Source organism: Genypterus blacodes, unplaced genomic scaffold (genome assembly GCF_046128005.1).
Source record: "Genypterus blacodes isolate CSIRO-AG114 ecotype Tasmania unplaced genomic scaffold, CSIRO-AGI_Gbla_v1 ptg000085l_1, whole genome shotgun sequence".
Taxonomy (NCBI): domain Eukaryota; kingdom Metazoa; phylum Chordata; class Actinopteri; order Ophidiiformes; family Ophidiidae; genus Genypterus; species Genypterus blacodes.
This window is the reverse complement of record NW_027466890.1, coordinates 1,113,701-1,135,904: the sequence shown is the minus strand read 5'-3', so window position 1 is coordinate 1,135,904 and position 22,204 is coordinate 1,113,701. Positions and strand designations below refer to the sequence as shown.

At 41.2% G+C, this 22,204-nt stretch overlaps 1 protein-coding gene across 12 annotated transcripts in view; it reads left to right on the top strand.

Annotated features, from left to right (window-relative positions):
* Positions 1-22,204, top strand: part of fnbp1b (formin binding protein 1b) — a 46,837-nt gene that overhangs the window by 4,443 nt on the left and 20,190 nt on the right. For 11 of the 12 annotated variants that reach the window (XM_076158719.1, XM_076158721.1, XM_076158717.1 and 8 more), the window contains exons 2-5: positions 11,903-12,018; positions 15,919-15,975; positions 16,059-16,206; positions 21,425-21,487. In XM_076158719.1, coding sequence (XP_076014834.1) covers positions 11,903-12,018; positions 15,919-15,975; positions 16,059-16,206; positions 21,425-21,487 — 384 coding nt within the window. Of the gene's footprint in view, positions 1-10,811; positions 10,975-11,902; positions 12,019-15,918; positions 15,976-16,058; positions 16,207-21,424; positions 21,488-22,204 lie in introns of those variants that run through there. The other variant, XM_076158718.1, reaches the window with a different exon arrangement.

The window sequence follows — 22,204 nt, the reverse complement described above, 5'->3', positions numbered from 1 at the left end:
GGTTACTTGCAGTCCAAGGCTGAAAATAGTTCTTCTCGCTATCAGAGGCAGCTTGATAGATGGATGCTATGGTATGTTTAGCCATTTTAAATGTAGGCATATGTCTGTCTGTTTGCCATCACCCCTTCTAATCGCTGTAATTGTGAAGGGAAAGTGGTTTCGTCAGGATAGGACTTTTAAACGTTACTAGTTTTCACTCCTGCTGTTAAGTTGCACCCCAGACTTCAGCCAGAGGGGCACAGATGAGTTTAATCGAAACCTCATGGCCCTCATGGATTGAAGTTCAGTCATACACACACAGCGGTGAGATGAGGGCTGATCTCTTCGTAGGTTGTTTCAGCAGTCACGCCGGTTTTACTCTGATTTACCTCACTATCTTTGCTGTTGTACTGTATCTTTGCTCAAAATCCCCCCAGGAAACAACCTTGCTCCCCTGCTGCTCACTTGAAACTCAGGGTACTTCCAGGGAGGAAACCTGAGCTAGTTTGTTGCCGTCTGTCAGTGTGTCTGAGGGCAGGGGAGGGGGTCAGGGACCAGGACCTCTGGTAGGCTACAACAGGGCTCCATGCACCATCCATTTACTGCGGTACTCATCCCCACCCACCTGCTGACTTAGTTATAGCACCACAACTCCTTTTTCCCTTCAAGGGTTTCTTAGACCCCCCATGAGGCTGAAACAAAGATGAATGGATTCACCGTAATGCAGAATGCACGACAGGGAGCGAGAGCGGCACAGAGGGAGAGTGAGAGGACTGTAGATGAAGGGTTGTTGAAACTTCATAGGTTTTCTTTGACAAATGCAGATTAATTAATTACGAACGAATTGGCATTTGTATAGCTGATGAAACAGTTACAGTTAAATTTCAGGTAATTCATGCATTTTGAAAAAGACAATAATGGACTTTTGAAACAGCCCTTTTTTGTTCACATTTATCTTAAAGAGCTTTAACCTACTAAAATACAGTTTGTGGCACCTTTTGAATGATAGTAAAGAAAACTAAAGCTGGTAGCATAAACACATGAAGGCATTTCACACCAGGTAGAACTGTGGCATGGTGTAGTAATTCCTTGACAGTTTCTGCTCATGACTGCACCCTCGACGCACACACACACACGTAGACACACACACGTAGACACACATGTAGACACACACGTAGACACACACGTAGACACACATGTAGACACACACACGTACACACACACACACACACACACACAACACACACACACACACACAGACCATGCTAGGATCAGCCCTATCTGCGTGCACATACACAAACAACTGCTGAGATCTTTGTTGCATCTAGTTAGGCAAAAGTTTAAACAGACCATAAGATCAATATTCTGAGTAGATTCTGTTAGCTTTACCACTGCGGCCTGACGATGTGACTTACAACCTGTAAGCAGTACAACATGAACAGCTTCTAATCTTTAGTCATCTCCTCTTCTGTTATTTGTAAAGCCAGCCACTAATCACTGCTGTGACACAGGAAATTAGATAAACTCTTGCCATATGAGCTGCAGGAGTCACCTGAGCCTCGTAGCATCACCTGCTCTCCTCCTGATTATTGCTATATTGTAGTACACAAGTGTCATTTGTTCGCTCAAGCTGTGATAGCATAGAATTTCCTTCACCATAGTCAAGTAACACTGGAACAGATTGCGGCGTCACTGATGACTGATGTTTGTTTTACCTCAGTGCGCCTGATGAGCTTCTTCTCCTTTCCAACTGTATGTGATATTTCATACTTTTATTCTTATGCGTAGCTCAATGCAATCAAAACTTGCAGCAGCGGTAACTGTAATGATCAACAACTGAGTCTTTCAAAAGTCCTCCGTAAATGTATCCATAAAGAGATTCGGGGGGCCAGATAGTAGAAAGATAAACCTGAACTCTCTCAATGAAAAACAACAGATGCATACTAATGCTGTGTATTCTGCCAACACTTCAGTCTTGACTGTTAAAAAAAAGTGTAACATTCGGGATATAGTGTACTTTAGGGCTCAATTATGTTGCCTAGCAACATCAACAGGCAGAAAATAGTATTAAATCGTGTCCAAGTTGCTTCTGTTGGGGAGGATCATTTTAGGGTCATGATCTTAATGCTTTTCAGTTCCTCTGGTTGCAAAGATTTTAACTTTAAAGTAGTGGGCAGGGGGGTTCATGTAAGAGCCGGTTATGAATTAGATGATTAGTATTTTACAAGGTTCATCATTCTGAAAAGTCAAGAATGGAGCAGGGTTTCAGGTCTTCAACCAGCCATAAACGACGACATCACAGCGCTTCTCATCTATTTCCACTGGCTTCCATTTGTTCACATTAGGTTCAAGACTTTAATGCTTTAATGCTGAGACAGCAGTGGCCAGAACAGCACCAATGTACCCAAGCGCCCTCATTCAGGTTTATGCTCCTTTTCCATCAGCTAAGCAGTTGATGTACTTCTTCACTCTAAGATGAAAATGTACGAACGATCGGTGTCTTGAGAGAAACACTTTAGAGCTGGCTGCTTAAAAGCAACTGATTTCAAGCCAGACAGGAAATGTACTGTAGAGAAAGGTGATAGGATAATAACAACAGACTCAAATGACTAAAGATGGTAGAGGAAAATATATTAGGTGTTTTTTTTTTTTTTTACAGTTATGGGTATCTACGCTGAAATGATTCAAAGCAATAATGAGTCATTGTAGCCAAGTAAATGTAGCATGTTGTCTCCTGCTGCAAAATAATATAATTCCAATATTTCAAATCAAATCAGAAGATAGCCTCCCCCACCAACTCGATAAGCTTGCCTGTGTACTTAAGTAGCCAAATACAGTAACTGTACACACTGTAAACAGAAAATGATGCTGGCTGCAGCTGCCAACAGACATGCATAGCAGTGTGTCATACACAGAAATATGAGTGATCTGTTTGCGGTGCCAGGCAACCACCCTAAGAAGTGCCATCTCTGCTCTTTGATGAGCCTTATGGGTGGGTGGAGCGTAAGTGCTGGCATATCATTTAAATAACCAGCATGACAAAAGAAGCAAAGATTGAAGATCACCTCAGCTGAGCTCATTTTGATGGCGTAGTAAAGGCACCTACAGTGAACTTCAATGTCCACTGAAGCTTCTGCATAAACACATTTATTTGTAAGCGAAAAAAGCTTCGGCTGCTAATTTCATACAGGTTGTTTGCAGGTTAAAGGGTTGTAAAATGGGCTTCCCCCCCAGTAGAATGAAAGCAGCTGATGAATAAGCAAAACTGGGGACTTGACAGCATTTTTCCATCTTCTTGGGCTTAAATTCAACTCATCAATTTGGGCAGAAAGTGTGCTCTTATCCTGCAAAATCATTTATTTCAGATCAAATGATTTTTCAGTGAGACAATGAGAGTGCACTTGCTGTGGATTTTCTCCAATATAATAAATCTATACTCTAGCCCTCAGGAAAGCTGTGCCATTAACCGCAGCAGCAAAATGTTTCTCTGTGTTAATATCAACACACCATGCAGCCAAAATACATTACGATGCCTTAAAATAGCACCCGTGCTCACTGGCCACACTTGCCCATATGGCTTATTGGGCAAAAATCTGTCTCGTGATGCCTTGCTCCAGTACATTCACCAAAGTAAATACACTTAATGTACTACCAACGTTAAGTGTAGACTATCATATTCACGTATACCTGAACAGTAAGTACTGGGAAAACAAATAGTCTCACACTGAAAAGATATATATCTACAAAGTATAAGTAGATGGTTCAATTGCTGTTGTGGTGTGATTTGATTGTCAAAGGGGAGATTTAATGGTTTTCCCCTGAAACCAATTTATCACGCTGCAGAGGTGTCAGTAAAGAGTTACTGTAAGATGAGAGGTCTTTGCTCAACAGTGACGATAAAGGCAGTGGGTCGGATCTATTTATGAACTGAAACTCACAGCAGGACAGACACAAGTTTGAAGTGCGATACCCCGCAAAATGTAAATAGATCCTTGTCTTTCCGCTACGACTATACGGTACGGCGGGTCAGAAGTATAAATTATAGCATACAGTTACTTGCTATTGCTTCCTATTCCACAAAGTCTGCAGCAGCACCTATGATTAGACTGAAAGACGGCTACATCTTGACACGGAAGCATTGTAATCAAACGCTATTATTTTGACACCCTGCAACAGAGCATGTAGTTATTATGTTGAAATCATTGTTCTTTGGAGGTAATGAAAAGGCCGACAGGACGTGTCACGGCAACACATAGCGTGAAAATAGCGTGTTTAGAGATTCACCTCAACCATGTTTTGTACCCGTGAACAATCTGTGGACAACAGGAAAAATAGAATACAAGTTAGTCACTGCTACTCCTGCGCATTAACTGGTTCACCTTGTGTGTGAAATGTTAGACTCCTATCTGTAAACCTAAAATTGCATAAACTGTGACTATTCATAACATTTCTTAACTTTACTTTTAATTTCTCTGAGCATATTCTAGATCTCAACCATTCTCAATAATTCCCGAGAATGTGTTATATAAGTACTAAAGAGCTTTATCTTTGGGGAGAAAAACACATAACAGATGGAGAACAATGGCTGATTTGTATTTGCTAGACCAGTTGGAATAAGCCACAGAACAGCAGCGTCCCATTGGGTGGTAAAAGTAGTTTTAAGAGAAGTGTAGTAATCAGATTATTTACAGAATCATTTAATCAAGTTTTGTAGCGGGTATAACATTTTTAGTGGACTCACTTGTTTGGTTGGCTGCATTATGTGTGCAAGGATTGACCCTCGATTATTGATTATGGTCTTGGATTAACTATAGAATATGTGTTTTTGGATCCATTTTGATTTTACAAGATCTGTTTCTCCTTTGTTTTGAAATGGAATAATTTCCTTTACGGTTCTTTTTTTCTTCTTCGTTGTCGCATGAAGATTGTAGCCATGTTGCGTAGAAGAAGTGAGTTTTTCACTTTCCTAGACGGTGTTTGCTCTGTGAAATCGGAACCCATCGGCAATGACGATCACGTTCGGGGCCCATTTCAGGAATATCTGCAGGTGCTCCTGCAGATGAAGATGACCAGCGATGTGAGTGAGCCGTGTGTGAAAAATGTCAGTGTATTCTAAATGAGCTCCAAAGTCTTAGTCTGTTTCTTTCAATGCAACCTAGTGCAACAAAGCCTGTGTGGTGAGTAAGAATCCATTAGACCTGAACGTCTTACGCTTTCACGATACCAGAATTGAAGAGAATGTTTCCTTTTGACTTGCATGAATGAGTCCACTCTTACTCTTCCAGTTACTGTGACTCACATCAAGCAATTTCCTGTTGCTCAACGTATGATGAGAGGGTTGGTATTACTAAGAGAACTGGCTGCTCTGAGTTGATGCCGCCCTCCTCTAATAAGTGACAGGGACAGAGAGTGTGTGTGTGTGTGTGTGTGTGTGTGTGTGTGTGTGTGTGTGTGTGTGTGTGTGTGTGTGTGTGTGTGTGTGTGTGTGTGTGTGTGTGTGTGTGTGTGATCGAGCACCAAACACGCTCACGGAGAAGTGTACCATAGAAGAATGATACATGTGTAGGTATGATAACACACTTGTAACGTTTCAGGCTCAGTTTTCTAAAAATATCTACATGGCATGCAAAGGAGAGCTCTTACACATATAAGGTCACACACTGCCAAAAACAGCTGTTCATATTCTGTAGAAGTTGTGTGCATGTGTGTGTACTGTGTGTGTATATATTTGCATATCTTTGTGTGTGTGTGTGTTGTTTAGGTGGTCATATTTGCACAGAGGTCAAGGTTGATGCCAGATCTTTGATAGTGAATCATCTCTCTAAAGTGTCTGTGTAGTAATTAATGTCTGTCATACATTATTATTTCTAGCATTGGATTAGTTTGTCTCATTCTGTCAAGAGCAGAAATAGTCCAGTTTTGAAAATTTTGTCAACAGCTCTCATTTATGTTGTGTACATTAAGGTCTTTGGCTTTAATTAAGCAAAGTGTAAGAAGTAATGAAGAGCATCATGTGATCATCTGGCTGTGTTTTCGTTTATGTAAGTGCATGTGCATGGTTGTGCGTTTGTAGCTGACACAGGCCTGACAGAGGGGCTATGAAGGCATTGTTCCAGCCCACTTTCTTAAACAAAGCTTTGTGTGTGTTCTAAAGAGGCTTTGACATCTCCCCCAAATATTTGTTCATGCTGCTGGACGCCCACAGTTGCGAGACTCAGCGAGGCGAAGCACTGACCATCTCATACACAAAAGCAAAGTTTTAGTCGATTAGGCTTTACGATGGAGCATCTCTCTGCGGTGTGTCTGTTGTGGTCCATAAGTGCCAGTTAGGAGAAGAGTTTGCATAATCACAAAAAGAACAACGGCGTAACTTTAGACATCAGCCACTCCCACATATTGGATGAGGCATGGATGATTTTGCTGGAACAATCAGGCTGGTTGTTTATTATTTATACTGGAAATACCCTCATGACAGTTTCCTTCTTCACTCTACTCATCCTCACAGCAGCTTTGAGTTTATTGAATAATGAGAGTCCCACTATAACCCACCCTAATGGCTCTATAGAAGGGTATAAAGACCCAGCCCGCTTTCTTATTACTCATCCGACCGGAAAGGCTGAGGCCTGAATATGAGGCAATCGCCGCTTAGTCATAGTTTCTTACCCACAATTTGTTTATTTTTTCTCTGGTCATAAACAATTAATGGATTCCAAGTCATTCCATGCACTCAGGGAGTTTCAGTCCAGTGCAACAAACATGCCTAGTGGACGAGCTCACTGTTACAGTTATCTAAGGGTGTACATATTTTCAGCTCAAGCCCCCCTTCACCCCCCCTCCACCCTAACCTACTATCTCTGCTTGTTGGTCACTGTATTGAACCACTGATAAAGGACCAGCTTTGTTGGACAAAAGCCCCTACAGTCATGCTGAGCAATTGTTCTCCCTCCAGCAGGACAGCTGTCTGCTCGGTCATTGTGGATTCGCTCTCCTCTTGGAGTGACATCTGCCCTTCTCTTTCTTAACAGGTTTCTTGTCAGGGGTTTAACTTTATGGAGACACGGTTGATGCATTCGGAGTTTTGCAAGGTTAAACGTTTGTTGTGAAAATTTTGCTGTTGCTGTTTGAAATCCCATGGTTGCAGTAAAGGCTTGCCAATTCTTGATGACAGACTGGGATTTGCCTTGTTTAGTGGTCAGTTTGTATGGGCATGTTTATACTTGTTGGTAACTACACATCCTCTTCCACCCACAGTTGCTACATGAGTGGTGTTGCTTGCGTAATTGGGTACTTTAGAGGAGGGCTAAGTACTTTATCTACCAGTGTTGGGTGGCTCTGGAACACCTTAAATACAACACTAGATTTTACCCAACAAAGATGGCAACAATCAATTAGATCTTTTTTACTTTTGTGAGGCCAAAAAATAAATTCTACCTTCCTGTTTTCACGTGCTTTCAGAAATACTGATTTATTTAGTATTTTGTGTTATGTGAAAACGTTATAGTTCAAAAATGACAAAGAAGCAAATTTTTACATTTATTTAACTCATTAGGTCATTTGTTATTCCTCTTCTCTGTTGCCCCCAGTGAAACAGCTCTCCGTTTCCTCTACCCTTGTTCACTTAATGACATATGGATTTCTTGCTGTGTTCTTCAGAGCAGCAAACTGGTCTTTGCAGAAGTGGTGAGGTAATAAAACAAGAACTGTCCCCGGGAGCGTTACAACAGAGGCCTCAAACAAAGCAGCACTGAACAACCAGCCGTGTTCGAAGTGTGTCTGTTCCTTTTGCTGACACCAACCTTTTTGGAGGATAATCACTCAGCAGGGATCCTTTGTGTCTTTTTATAAAACTCCTGATCAGTTATTTCATCATCTTGCCTTTTTCTATTGAAAGACACAAACAACAAACCTGTCAAACGCTTCCCAGTGTGTGTTGTCTGCATTCTTTCAACATGAAGCAACATGTTTAGAGCCGTACAGGTGAATTATTATACAGAACTCATTTTTAAAGTCATTACAGAACACATAGGCTCGTATTATAGGCCATGTTTAATGTAAAGCAGTCTTGTCATTTGCTCAAAAGAAAAAAACATTCCTCACCATTGCTCCAATGACGTTGCAACAGCAAATAACATACCTGCAGAATATGGAGATTGCTAGTGCTCTGTACTGCCCTCTGTGATGGGAGGAAGGATTACTGAATAGATCATTATCTGGCTAAGTGGTACCAAGAGATGCATTTGAACATCTCTAACATTGCCAGACTGTTGAATATATTTCCTTGTGTGGAAATGTATTCACACTGGATAAGCTTTTCATATTAATTCATTTTATTTTTTTTAAATAAATAATTTATAGTCCTCATACTGTGTACTATGTCACACATATCCTTTACAGAATATACGGTATATACACACATTGGTTTTTGTTGGCTCATGATATTTTTAGGACCTGGTCAGTATCCAGTCTGTGTTTAAAGACGAAACGTGCTTTGTAGGAATGCAGGTTAGTAGACCTTTAGTATGGTAACAGGTGATCTGATCTGGAATGGTAGCCAAGTAATGTGTATTACTTTAGATTAACTGGCACTCTAATGCATTAAAATACGCAGTAATCCACATCAGCAGTTGTGACGGGTGAGAGGTCAGGAGGCTGATCCTTAAACAGGCATGTATTTGTTTTCATAAAACACGTGAGGATCCTACTATATTGTATATCTGCAGTATATAGTAACTGTGGAGTGTCTCCTTTGCTCTCAGTTTGAAGCCATTTTTCATTTCCTGGATCATCGAAATGCTTAGTTGCACTGATGTGTTTATTTTCCTTCGTAGTCCATCACAATAGCACATGCATCGCAGTGAGTGGGCTTGTATCCTGCAATAACAAGCGGAGAAGGGCTGGTTCTTCTCCTGGAGGGATCCCCTCCTCATTCCCTCCTGCAGAAATAAGGTCAGGTGTCAGGGGCCACAGAGTGGAAGTTCAGAGCAGGAGCTACAGTTAGTGTTTGGTGCAGGGGCCAGATGAGGGTATTCAGTATCACATACATGCGTACAGCCTTGCATGCTTGATCAACTTAAACATTGGAAGTCTATTGATTTTCCACAGAGCTAGTCACATTTTGGAACAATCTGTTGCCGCGTGCAGATGATATTGTGACTAGATTGGACTGGAAAAGGGTGAATGGAATTTTATAATAATAATAGTCATGATAATATTATACAGATACTACTGTGGATAAACATAAACTGACATCCAGTCATTGTTTGCCAACTATTCTCATAATCACAAACTTGATAACAGAGTTCATAAATTCATTTGTTTTCCTTTATTAAGTATCAAGAATTGAAATCACGGCTTCCACAGTTACTTTTGAAAACCTCTCTATGATTCCTTCCTTCTTTTTGCCAAATATTTGCTGTGTTTTCTTCGATACTTTCATCACTGTAGTTCATGATTTATTAATTAGCTTTTCCTTTTTTCTGTTAGCTGGAAAATTGCCCTGCTGGTGAATGTTTCCTTTTAGTCATGTCCGATTTTAACACATTCATAAGCTCAGTATTGCTCTGCACATTGGAAATTATAACCTTGATGCCTTTTATTCCATATATTTAAAAAACAATATATACTATAGGTGGTGACAAAGTTTACTTGCACTGACCAATGAGTAAACTGCTGCAGCTTCATTTTAATCTCCTCCCATGTAATCCCGCCCCTTACCTCTTTTAAACCCCATCCCTTTGTTATTCCCTTGGTATCCTCCTCTCACATCCCACATATTCCACCTTACGCCTGATGGAGCATTTAGCCTGAGTATTGCAGGCTTTGGCCTCAAATGAGTGTGCGAGTGTGCCAGTTCTGCATCGATTTCTCCCTGCTCTGCTCTATGGGACTCTCGCTTCTTCAGACTACCAGGAATTGCTTTGTCCAGCTGTGCAGTTTCTCTGTTTTTTTGTGGGAGTGGAACAGTGGACGTAGCTCCCGAGCCAGGCACGCTCAGTAATCAGCACTCCTCCTCAACTTGGATACCTAGGAAATGCTGTTGTGGATACCTTCTCACACCTAATCTTTGTGTTTGCTGTATTGTTTTGGAGCTGGATGGACATTTTCTGGATTTAAAGGGTGCACATTCCACACCAAGACAAAGCGATAACATGGTGCCCCTGCAAAAAAGGGTAATCTGAGTTATCTGTGTGGAGGAGTATGTGAGGCAGAATGGGGAGGATTTTATGTGCATGGCTGACTGCAGTGATGTGTGTGTAGTGATTGTTGTGTGTTTTCGTCTGGTGATTTATTCTGTGTGAGCCCCCCCCCCCCCAAGGAAGGTAGGAAGGTTGCTGCCAAGTGATAATGAAATAAATGCCGTTTGATGACTGTAAGTGGCCCCCTGGGAAAAGAGGATAGGAGGTTTGAGGGGACAGAGACAGTGAAATTGAAGAGCAAAAATGAGTGAAAAGCAAGAGGAGAGAGTTGTATTTCCATATAATGACTAATTGTCTTTTATCTTGTCGCTCTTCTCTTGAGTGGGCTACTGATAAACGATTTCTCATTGAAACTGAAGGACAATACAGACTGGAATGTCCCTCTCACTCTATTGTTTTAGTGAGTGAGTTAGTGAGTATTTCAATTAGGCATAATCTATTCATTATCTAATAAGTGAATTCTACAATCTGTCTCAATCAGTCTTAAGGAGATTTGTTTAGAAATAAAAATGAATTGATTAAAAGTTATAAAGCAAGACTACAGTTGAATCTAAAGAAAGGTGGAGAGCAAGACACTTTTCTGTCACCTCTTACCTTTCATTACCACAGCCACTTCCCGTTTCTCTCAGTGTTTGTTTGAATGTGCACAGTGCAGAAAACAGTCTCAGCTTGCACTTTAAGGTGCACTCAGAGAATCAGAGGAATCAAATGTGGTCTCTGTTGTGAAAGAGGAGCATAGGCTAGACTCAGGAAGACAGACACAGAAGAACGGATGGGGGGCTGTTGGAGTAGCATCAAGGTTATTTTTGTTAATTTTTTTGCAGTTTTACAGAACTTGCCATGCCAGTTTAGTTCAGAAATTGCCATATTTTAACAGTAGAAGTTAACTGAGGCTTTGCGTGTGTATGCACAAACACTCTTTGAAGGAATTGGCTGCTGCCTGTGGTGCAACAAGATACTTTTACTCTGTATTCTACATGGTTGTAACAGGGAAATCATGTCTGTTTTTAGAGGACTTCACATACAGACCGCATCTGAAGAACATTAGCTGTGTTTTTATTGTGGACTTATTTTTTTTTCACAGTTATTTTAAAAAGTTTTCTTCCTCTTGTGATGATGGTCCGTTCTTCTACATCACCTTTATAGGATAAGCACAAAACCTTTGAATGTGTTTCAAAGATTTATGACCATGAGAAAATAGGCCAAATACTAATGTGTATTCCTTGGCTCCAAGTAGAGCAAAAATGCTCTCACAGGCACTCCCCAGTTAATTTGGTTGAGGGGAGCCAGATGTGCAGTGTTCCCAATGGCAAATAAGACAAAGGGTAGTACCTGTGGCTTATTGTGTATAAATTATAATGAATAAGAGTAGGTAGGAGACAAATGTAACAACATGTAATGTAACATGAATGAATACCTTAATGTTTATTTTTCTGCACTGGTTTTTCATTCATACTAGATTGACGTAATCCTTGTGGATCTGCTCCATTTGCCTTGGATATCAATTCTACAATACATAAAAAGTACACAATGCAAAGTCAGCATCAAGCAGTGTTTCTGTGAAACACATTTTAGCAGGATAGTACAAATGGCAAAGCACAACGTGTTCTGTTTCATACATTATTTGCACAAAAATTGTTTATTTGCTTTTCATCAAGTTAGATAATTATTAGCAGTCCTTGCAAATGCTTGATTTAATCAATCTGATTTCTTCTTTGTTTTTGCAGGATCAGTTTGACAACTTGGAGAGGCATACACAGTGGGGGATCGACTTTGTTGAGAAGTACACCAAATTTGTCAAGGAGAGATCAGAAATTGAAACCAACTATGCAAAACAAATTAGGTGAGTATCCAATTTGACCTGTGGTTCACACTCCAGGTTGCAGAGGCGTATTTGGACGACTGTTTTCTGTCCAGATGGCCTAGTTAACAAACCCTCACAGCAGATCTACACGAGTGTCCTTGAAGCAGGAGCTGAATCCCCATCGGCTCATTATGTAGCTTACCCTGACCTCTGACCTCCCTTGTGGAATTATTACAGTAGCATTGTTTAATTAATAGTGTTATGTTGTTGTTGCCACTGTGCTGATGTGTAATTCAGCCTTCATCATTATTTTTTGGTTTTCTAATCAGTCTCTCTCTGTCCGTGTGTCTCCTGCACGGGGGTTTGCTTTTGTTGCTCGCTTCTGCTTCAGGCAGGAGGAAGTCAGGTTGTGGGGGGATGGGGTGGAGCTTGTGTTTCCATAGAAACTAGGTATCAGCATTATCAAGCCCAGGTCTGACCCACTTTTTCCCTCCAACCACAAGTGTTGTCCCCGCCCCGTGTTTCTGTGCAGTCAATAATTTTTCAATGCTATGGATGTTTCGTATATGCTGGCAGGTTAACAGTTCCATCCTCCCACATCAGACTCGCCACAAACCCCTCATTTAGGGAGGAATGGCAAGCTGGCTTATGCTCAAAGTATTGACCCCAACCCCCCATTCCATACTGACTAACCAATACCAATCCACTATTGAGATAATAGGTCTAGCTGTCAGTGTTTACATGCAGGCATTATCCACATTCTCCCACATGCACGAACATTTTACTATTATAAAGACTTGATTTGATATCTGCTACTTGCTGTTGTTATGATGTTAGACATCAGATTACAGGAAAGTAATGTCCAACTTGCAAATAATGGATGAACACATTCATATGCACACACAGACATATGCAAGTAATGATTTTGTGTGCAAATGACCACTTAAACAAAAAATCGGACACAAACATTTTAATTTGCATTAAATACACACATACAGTCTGAATTAATTGTATGTGTTTGTCTCCACTGTCTGCATGTTAGACAGTGAAGTGGGCATGGCTCCGCAGATGGTGTGGATGTTTGGTCACTTTGTTTACACAGTGGGTTCACTGTGGAATGGTCACTGTACTTGCCGAAGACACACACACACACATACACAGAACATAAACACACTTATTAACAGCTTGTGTCATAGGGTTGTCCTGTGTGCTCCACACAATATGCACCTTTGTTGTGCTGCTACTTAGCTCTGGACTAATAATCCCTCATAATGAATTTAGCTCATAAAATCTGCTTTAATCTACTGCACACACTCAAACCACAAAACAACAAAGGCAAACATGAGAACACAGGGCTGCTAGAATTTATTAGTTATTACGTTTTTTAATTCAGTCTTCTTTTCACTCATCTGTTAGGTGGAGAGCTTCTTCCTTTTGTTTTGCATTTGCTTTAAAATATAGATGGATAGATAGATAGATAGATAGATAGATAGATAGATAGATAGATAGATAGATAGATAGATAGATAGATAGATAGATAGATAGATAGATGTACTTTATTGATCCCAAACTGGGAAATAATTCTGTCACAGCAGCATTACAGTTAAACACGGTAGAATAAATGAAAACACAATACACACAGTAGTTATTCAATAAAAACACAGTCATAATAAATAGAATAGAATAAAGTAGTAAAAATGCAAAATACTGATTAAAGAACAGAAAGTGTGGATGTGAACTAAACAAAGACTATGGGTTAGAGTGTTCTCTATCAGACAGTGGTGAGGAGTTGTAAAGGGACATAGCAGGACCAGTGCAAAGATGGTTTTAGGACAGCGTTCCTCATTCAACAGTAACACAGCAAAAGACTTACATCCTCAGCTGTCCTTACCAAATGTGTGTCATTTGTGGCTATAAAATACGTTAACCATACCGTTATTGCCACGCTAGTCATCCACTCCACTAATCCAGGCGTAATCCTCTTTCACAGCACTGGTGTAAATACTTGCAATGCTGCAGTCTACTCCAGTGCAGTGCAGTGCATTAAGGCCTCAACTGCCCTCAAATTCCAGACTGGTATAATCCAGAGCACATTAGGAAAAAAGTGCAACAGGGAGGAAAGAGAAGGTGAAGAATCTGTCTGCCTTTATCGTAGTTGTACTATAATATTAACCACTGTTATTATATCATATCATTCTGCCATTATACAGAAAGGCATAGATGCACAACAACACCTTTAAAGCAGCACTGGTTGTGACCTTCATTTTTTCGTGACATGATTTAGAAGTAGAGGGACACATCCAGTCTGACCTGTGACCTGTGACATCTGTGTGTAAGTGAATGAATGCGTGAACTAGAGCTATAATAAGAAATAGAGTGCGAAGGACAGGGAGAGGGAGGCAGACAGAGAGATCTGCCTAGCAACAGCACACACAGGGAGGGAGGAGAAGTGCGGGGCGTGTCCGCAAACAGAGTGGGATGGATGATGGATTATAGTTTTTAAACACATCAATATTTAATTTCGGCAGGAGAATGCACTTCAACAACAATGCAAGCAGAGGTTTAGATTCCATTAGTGAGTGTTTTATTCTCAGCGCATGGGCAATGCTTTGATTAATGAGCTTTTTGAGCATAATTGACACCATTAACATCATTATATAATGTACATTTTGCTACTTTGATGACATTTATTTAGTTAAATTACTGATAATTTTTCTATTTTGCTCACACTATGACTTATATGTCTAATGAGAGGTGGACTGGGTTATAACTGTGCCAAAATTATCATTTTAGATGAGAGGTAGATTTGGCACAAACCACATATTGAACCTCAAATGCAGTTTTCAGCGACTGGTTGCCAACATGCTGAACATCCCAGCTGGTTACTTGGTGGTGTAATGCAGGGTCACAGTTTTGGCAGCAGGTGCAGAGTGGTTCATAACAAACACAGCATTGGAAATCAGTTAGGCTTTATGTCGCTGGCACTGATCTGTTGAAACTATGCCTTGATTGGCTGTGATGTTGAATTTCGAGGCATCCTTTGTCACGATGATTACCAGCTTCCTTGTTTGTCTTCTTACATTTGTTTCTCTGTGTAAATGAAAACATCTTACTATGCATGCATTATGTGTGGCTGCTTTTCCATTTTTCAATTCATCGCTCCATGTGTGTATGTGTTTACAGACCTCCTGATTGTTGTTAGTGACTTGACAAGAGCGCATCAATGCTGTTTAATTAAACAAAAGATTCTAAAGGCTGAATCTGTACCCGAATCAATCAGGCTTTCAGAACGTAGTGCATGTTATTATGTGGTGCTGACAGACGAGTCACCACAGAGCCTCAGTACAGCTGGGTGATACGCATATTCCACTGACCTGAAAAAACAAACACGTGCGAGACCGTAGAACAAAAAATGGCAAAAACTGAGTCAGTGAAAGCTGTCAGCTAACCTCAAAGTGATCAGGAGACCGATGCAGAGAAACACCTGCAGAACAGCAGCTAGTCAAGCACCACCAACACGGCGACATATTCTCTCTGATCTTCTCTCAGCCACGACTCCATCTCATTCCTTCCACTCTCATCCTCTTCACTCTAGCATTCCCTGCATTACGCACACACTGTACTTATCCCTCTCCCCTCCGCTTTCATGCAGCCAGTGTCAAAACAGCAGCATAAGAAAAGCATGCCAGTTTCCGGTGAGTGACTCTGCAGGCGTCCCTTCTGGGGGGGGGGGGGGGGCGATGATTTACAACCTGAAGAGTGGGATGGGGATAGAGTGGCGGAAAGCACTCTACCAGATTGGGCCTCTGTATTGGATGATGTTTTGGCAGGTGCATGAAGACGGTGTCAGGGAAATGCAGAAAAAAAGCTAGAAAGTTGCTCTTTGTAAACATATAGTAAATAATGTCTGACAAACTCTTTCAATCTTTGTCCCCACAGGAATTTATCGAAGAAGTATCAGCCCAAGAAGAACTCAAGAGAAGAGGAAGAGAGCAAGTGAGGATCTTGATCTCTGTTTTTTTGACCGCAGACAAACATCTACCACACTGTCTCTCTTATGGCTTCCTGTGTTGTTCCAGGTATAGCTTCTGTCGAGCCTTCCTGTCGACGCTCAACGAGCTGAACGACTACGCGGGTCAGCATGAAGTTATCGGGGAGAACTTGATGTCTCAAATCATCGCAGAGCTATCACGCTACCTGCAAGAGCTCAAGACCGAGAGAAAATCAGTGAGAAATCTTCACTTTTTCATATTGAACCATGTTCTCACTCCCCCCACGCCCTGACAGTGCTTGAAGTCAAATGTTTACTCTAGACAGTAGGAAATAGATTATGTAAGGGACACACACAAGAAAGTAAGTCACTCATTTCCTGTAAACTCTATTCTCCATGAGCTGAGGTCATTGCTGAGTAAATATAGATACACCCGAATGCTCGCCAGAAGTGCTGAACGTGACTGGCTGTGTCCTTTATATGGAACCAAGTCACGGCCTCTCTATCATTACAGGATCATTTCTCTATTTGAAACAGAGTACAATGCCACCCTGCACGAGTATTCACCATTATAAAGTAATTTTGAAGACCAATGGGCACTTAAAAAAATCAGTTGTGGACATAGTGCACTTGTGACATCAGTTGTGTCACAAATGCACAGGAATGGAAAAGCAAAACCAGCAGGTGGCTGAAGGGCGCTGCAACCCGTTTAGTGCACATCTGGTGACTCCACTGGTGAACGTTCCTTACTCTACCACCTCATGTGCTGATGTCAATGTTACTAATCAGCTTTGTTTGAAGCCCCGCAAAAGGAACAGCACATCTTAGAACACACACAGGCATACAGACTGAGCTGGATAACACATGTCACTGTCACTCTTGCTGCTCTGAGCCATCTCCGCTCTTGGCTTAGCGGTTTGGTTGGCTATGTATTGCAAAAACAATCTCTGTCCAGTGTCAAGATTTGGCCCTTGTCTCTGGGCCCCCTGTGCCAGTGGGGCCCTGCTGCCCTCATGTCTCCTGCAGGATGTCACTCTGACACCCATTTCCCCTCTTTTCCTCTACACATTTCTGGACTGGGTACCGACGGACACCTTCTCTTTTGCTCCATTTTGTTTGTGATTGTCTCTCTCTCTCTCTCTCTCTTTCCTTCTCTCTCTCTCTCTTTCTTTGTCATTTTGGTGGGACAAATGAAGTAGTTTCTCTGTTTACATACAGGGTAAATACAGCCCATTTTATATAGACCCATTTGCGCTCTCTCTCTCTCACACGTACACACACATACTCATGAACACAGTCACTCTTTAACAGATTCATGCATTGAAAAGGTTACTGAAAAATAACAGCAAATAACAGCCCTCCATCACATATGGCCCGTTATTTCTTTGTTCTGTACAGAAACAAACTCAGCAGATCTGTAATATTGTGATGCATCATGGCTTCCACAGCTTCCTTCCTTCCATTCTTTCATCCAGTTTCAGTATGTTTTCGGTCTTTTGCGCTTTTTGATTGGCCTCCGTGTCAGACAATGCTGTGCAGACAGACCCAGACATTTGGATTAGAGGAGGGTCAAAACCTGTCCCTTCTGGTTAATTGTGGAGATTATGGTTCATAATCAGGACATTGTTTGAAACAGGTAGATCAAAATAATTTCCCATTTGTTCCTCCTGTATGATTGTTTTGTAACCCTCCCACCTTTCTTTGTTTTCTCCCCCGGAATGAGCCTCTCGCTAATCTCAGCTCAGGGGTAAAATATGAGGTGAGGGCGAGGGCGAGTTTTACACAAGAATGTCTCCTACAAGGATTTTCATTGCAAAACAAATATACTCGATATCATAAAAGTGGAGACAATCTTATAGATCTGATCGCTTTATTTACTGAGAGATATGCAATAAAGCAGACATGATTTGGTCAACTGTTAAGGACAAAAGTTGATAAAAGCTGAATGACCTTAAATGAGTTCTTAAAGATCCTTTAAGGAAGTGTTATGTTTTGTTGCTCCATTATATGTGGGTTGCTGAGTTTTCAAGTGTTTGTTCAGTTGGTTCAAATTCACCTGCACAACATATATTTATATAATTTATTGTTTTATTATGCTTCGTTTTGACCTGTTTAACCAGCTAGAAATAATGAAAACTAGAGGGAAATAGATCTTAGGCAGCTGTCTGGGGCAGGAGAGTAACTGTAGCGTTTACTAAGATGTCAGCTAAAAACTATCATGCACTATAAAATACATGAAGGAGGTTTGACAGAGGACATTCGCTCTCATTTTCTCTTAGCACATTTAACCGACCTGTAAGAACAGTGTGTCTCTCGAGTGGATTCACATTCCACTTCATTTTATGTGGAAAGATAAATATGAGAACTGATCATCGGATCCTCTGTAGTCTTTGCTTGCACATTTCAGTGTGTGACTGCAGTAGAACTGACCTCTGCAGTTTCACGCTGCCTAATAGTCTAAATATAAGGAAAATTGTGGATATGTTGGAGAAATGTGTCTACTTAAAGGAGCCAATGACAATGTGTGTGTTGACAGCTGAACCGGTCTGCAGGTGCACATTCCTGTGAAGCAGGAATGTGCACCGGAACAGATCAGATCTTGTGTGCGTGCAGATGTGCAGGATGTGCAGGATGAAGGTCATATACCTTCATCCATAAGTACACTCGAAAGTGCACATACAGTGTTGGAATGAGGTTTTTGTTCCCCCTCGACAGAAGAGAGCTTTGTTGTATAGTTTGTATATGTCAACAATCACAATCATCACTGCCAGAACACATCTCTCCCTCAACTCAGCTCAGTTCAGGACAGGGATGACACATGATAGTGGATGATGTTTTCTGCTACTTTTGACACTGCAATTATTACCCAGTAGCCTTTGTCATGGTTGATGATTACCACCCACCAATGTGCAGCTCATGGGTAATTATGTTAGAGAATCCTAAAGCATTATTGAAGGTATATGTGTCTTCAACTTCAAACATTATCCACATCAATTCATTATGAAGACACCATGTTACACAGATTTTAGCTGGTGTTGTGTTTGCATTTGTGAGTACAGAAAAATGTAGTCACATGGAATTGTATTGATTGTAAGCGTATAATCCACTGAAACAAACTCATTTCTACATACACCACTTCTAGCTGGAGGGTGTCTGGCACTCCAGGAGGCACATGACAACAGCGGCCAGCATTAGGAATTCCTTTGTCTTGGGAAAACGAACGAGCTGCTTATGATAAATCTGTTGTCCTAATATTTATGATACTATATTAACTTGATTTAGTTGTGGTTTGGTTTGGAAGCAGGTTTCAGAAGTTGTTGCCAAGTGACGCCCAGGGACCATAAATGCTTGGGTAACTGAGAGTGGCAGCTCCAGGTCGCTGACCTGTTGAATCAGCCCAGATGTCCCTGGCAGTGCCTGCAGTCACATGTTGCTCCAGGGCTGTGCGAGAGAGAACGATAGGGTGTTTCCTCTGTTGCTTTTGTTGACCATACGGCCTGGATGGAAATGGGCCAAGTGCATCTCTGCACTGCATGAAATGAGATGAAACACTGGCAGAAAGACCAACACTGCAGAGAACCTCAACTTCTGCCTACACAACCTCGCAACCCATACTACAACCCCAGATGGCTCTGTCACACTATTATTAATGAGCATTGCTTTTATCAGAGGCTAACAGCTCAGTTTTTTTTTTAACTTTGGTTTGGATAAAGCAAATGTATTCTCGGTTCTCCTGATGGAGCTGTTTGGAGAATACAGTGTAATTTGTTTATATCCAGAGTGATGGAGCATCTGTTGAAGGAGACAGTATAAGATGTGGCTTTTTCAGAAATGTTGTTATGGAGACAAATATTTGGTTAAAGGAATGTTCCATTGTTGCAATGTCACCAATTTCTGTGCAGTGTATGGGAGAAAAGACTTTATAGTATCAAGTCTTTATCAAATCACCTTTTCAGTGCAGGGAGTTTGAAAGGCAGAGACTTTGTGTCCTGCTATCATCAGCAGAGAGTCGAGGATGGTTGATCATACTGTGGCTCCCTCAAGTCTATTTTCTGTGAGAGGTCAAGTACTTCCTCTGAAATACCGATTCACTTCCTTTTTTTACTTTGCTTCCCTCTAAAGTTTTGGGAAATGAGAAGTGAGACTATCTTATGTAAACCAGGATTCAGTAGTACGTGTTCACCTACAGTTCTCAGGTGAGATGAACCTGTGGGCCCCCAGCAGTGCTCACACTTTCACATCTCTCGCTTCTGCTCGCTTTCCATCAGCCAATAGCACGGTGAGGGTTTCTTTGTGCTGTTCAGAGGACTGCCATGCCCAGTGAAGTACAAGCAATGGCTTTCTGTTATTCATGATGGCCTGGGTCTCTTAGTGAATGGCAGCAGAGTACATCAATATTCAGCTCAGCTACCGCCGCTCTTTCCTGCAGTCCGGGTAAGCAGGGGATCTCTCATTGATGGTCCAGTTTCTTAGGATTATCTACAGAATAATTAAAAAAAAAGTTATGCTTTATATGTGATCACAATCGATATTAAAAGCAACAAAGGTTTGAAATTGAAAGTGGTTGATTTTGCTCTGATGTGCTGTGGCCGAGGGCGAAATCTCGATCTGGTTTTCTGGAGCCTAATAAAGCAAGTGAGGCCTTTTACCCAAACACACAGCGTACTGTATGTGTTGTGTGTGTCCGGAGCAGCAGCTGTCACCTAGACTTGTACAGTGTGTGGCATTTGGCAGTGTCACAATCCAGCTTGGCCTCTCTGTCTCGCCCAAGATACACTTTTGCTCCCCTGGCTTTTTTAACATCTCAGCATATGTGTTCTGTAGTGTTCTGATTTCATGGCCAACCATTGTTTTTGCATTATGAGGCAGACTTTCTCTGTATATTTGTCTACTCTCTTGCCCTCTCAACTGATTTTATATCTTATTTTCTGCTTTAAAACATTGTTAGTGGTCCCCGGAGAGACACTATTGCTCGTTTGATGTATGTATTTTGTTTTACCCTATGGAGTCTTCCTGTAGTTGATTTTAGCACAGGTTGGCCATGAATATATGTTGATATTGTACCATTACATAGTCTGTACACCTGTGGTGAAACTACCGGGATAAAATAAGGCTTCCTTTAATCAAATAGACTTACAGCCATCTGCTCATACCCGTACAAATCTCTTGAGTTAAGCCTTTGGGTTATGTGGTCATATTTAATATTCTGTAGCTGTAGTAATTTGCCCTACTTTCCCAGTTTAGATTGGTACTTTCCTATCATAGCTTGAGTAATATTCATAGTGTTTAATGGTTAAGATAAATCATACTGTATCGTCTCTCTCATTCCAACTCCTTCTAATTTACCATCCCAGCCTGGGTCAGTTTTACCCGCATTTAAATCGCTTAAGATTGCGAATGGTATGCTAATGTTTCTTTATTTTTGTTCTTTTCTCTCCCTTATGCTTCTTGAAGCACTTCAACGATGGACGGAAGGCGCAGCAGCACATTGAGAGCTCGTGGAAGCAGCTGGAGTTGGTGAGGGACAACATCAACATGCAGTACCACTTAATTCCACTAGCATTTACTGTCATTGGTCACTGGACAAAAGAGAGCTTCTGACACTATGTTCTTATAATCAATAGATCACAGATAAACAAGACAAAACAGATCAGAACCTCAAAAGAAACGTTCTGTAATCTTAGCTGCATGTTTTCTGTAACTGCCAGGCCAGAATAACCCTCAGATGGCTGCATATCATGGTTAGTAGCTAAGTGCAGAGTATCAGTTTAATTTTAAAAGAGAAGTTGGACAGAACACCACCTCTTATCTCTGCCTGGCCCCTTTGACGGGGGAGAGGGAGACAGTGTGCATTAGAGAGATGCATAACTGCCTTGTCCTCTCCAACTCTCTGCGCGTTCAATGATCCCATTGTGTGTGCAAGGCAGATAGGCATAGTTCAGAGTGCACACTCGCACAACAAACACTGATTGTTCAGTTAGAGCGGTCAAAAGAGGGTTTGATGAATAGTTGTTTTTCTGTACACAAATGGCCACTATGAATATTTGCTTAATCTGCAGCCTGCAGACTTTGAAAGACCCCCTTGCTGTGTCAGTAACACAAAATGACCCCTGTCACACACAATACTCGCTCTGAAATGTATATGACGCAAACATACATGTTATGACGTCCATTATTGTGCTTATCAAAGGTCATGTTATACAAAGCACACAGGATATCCACACTTTATATACA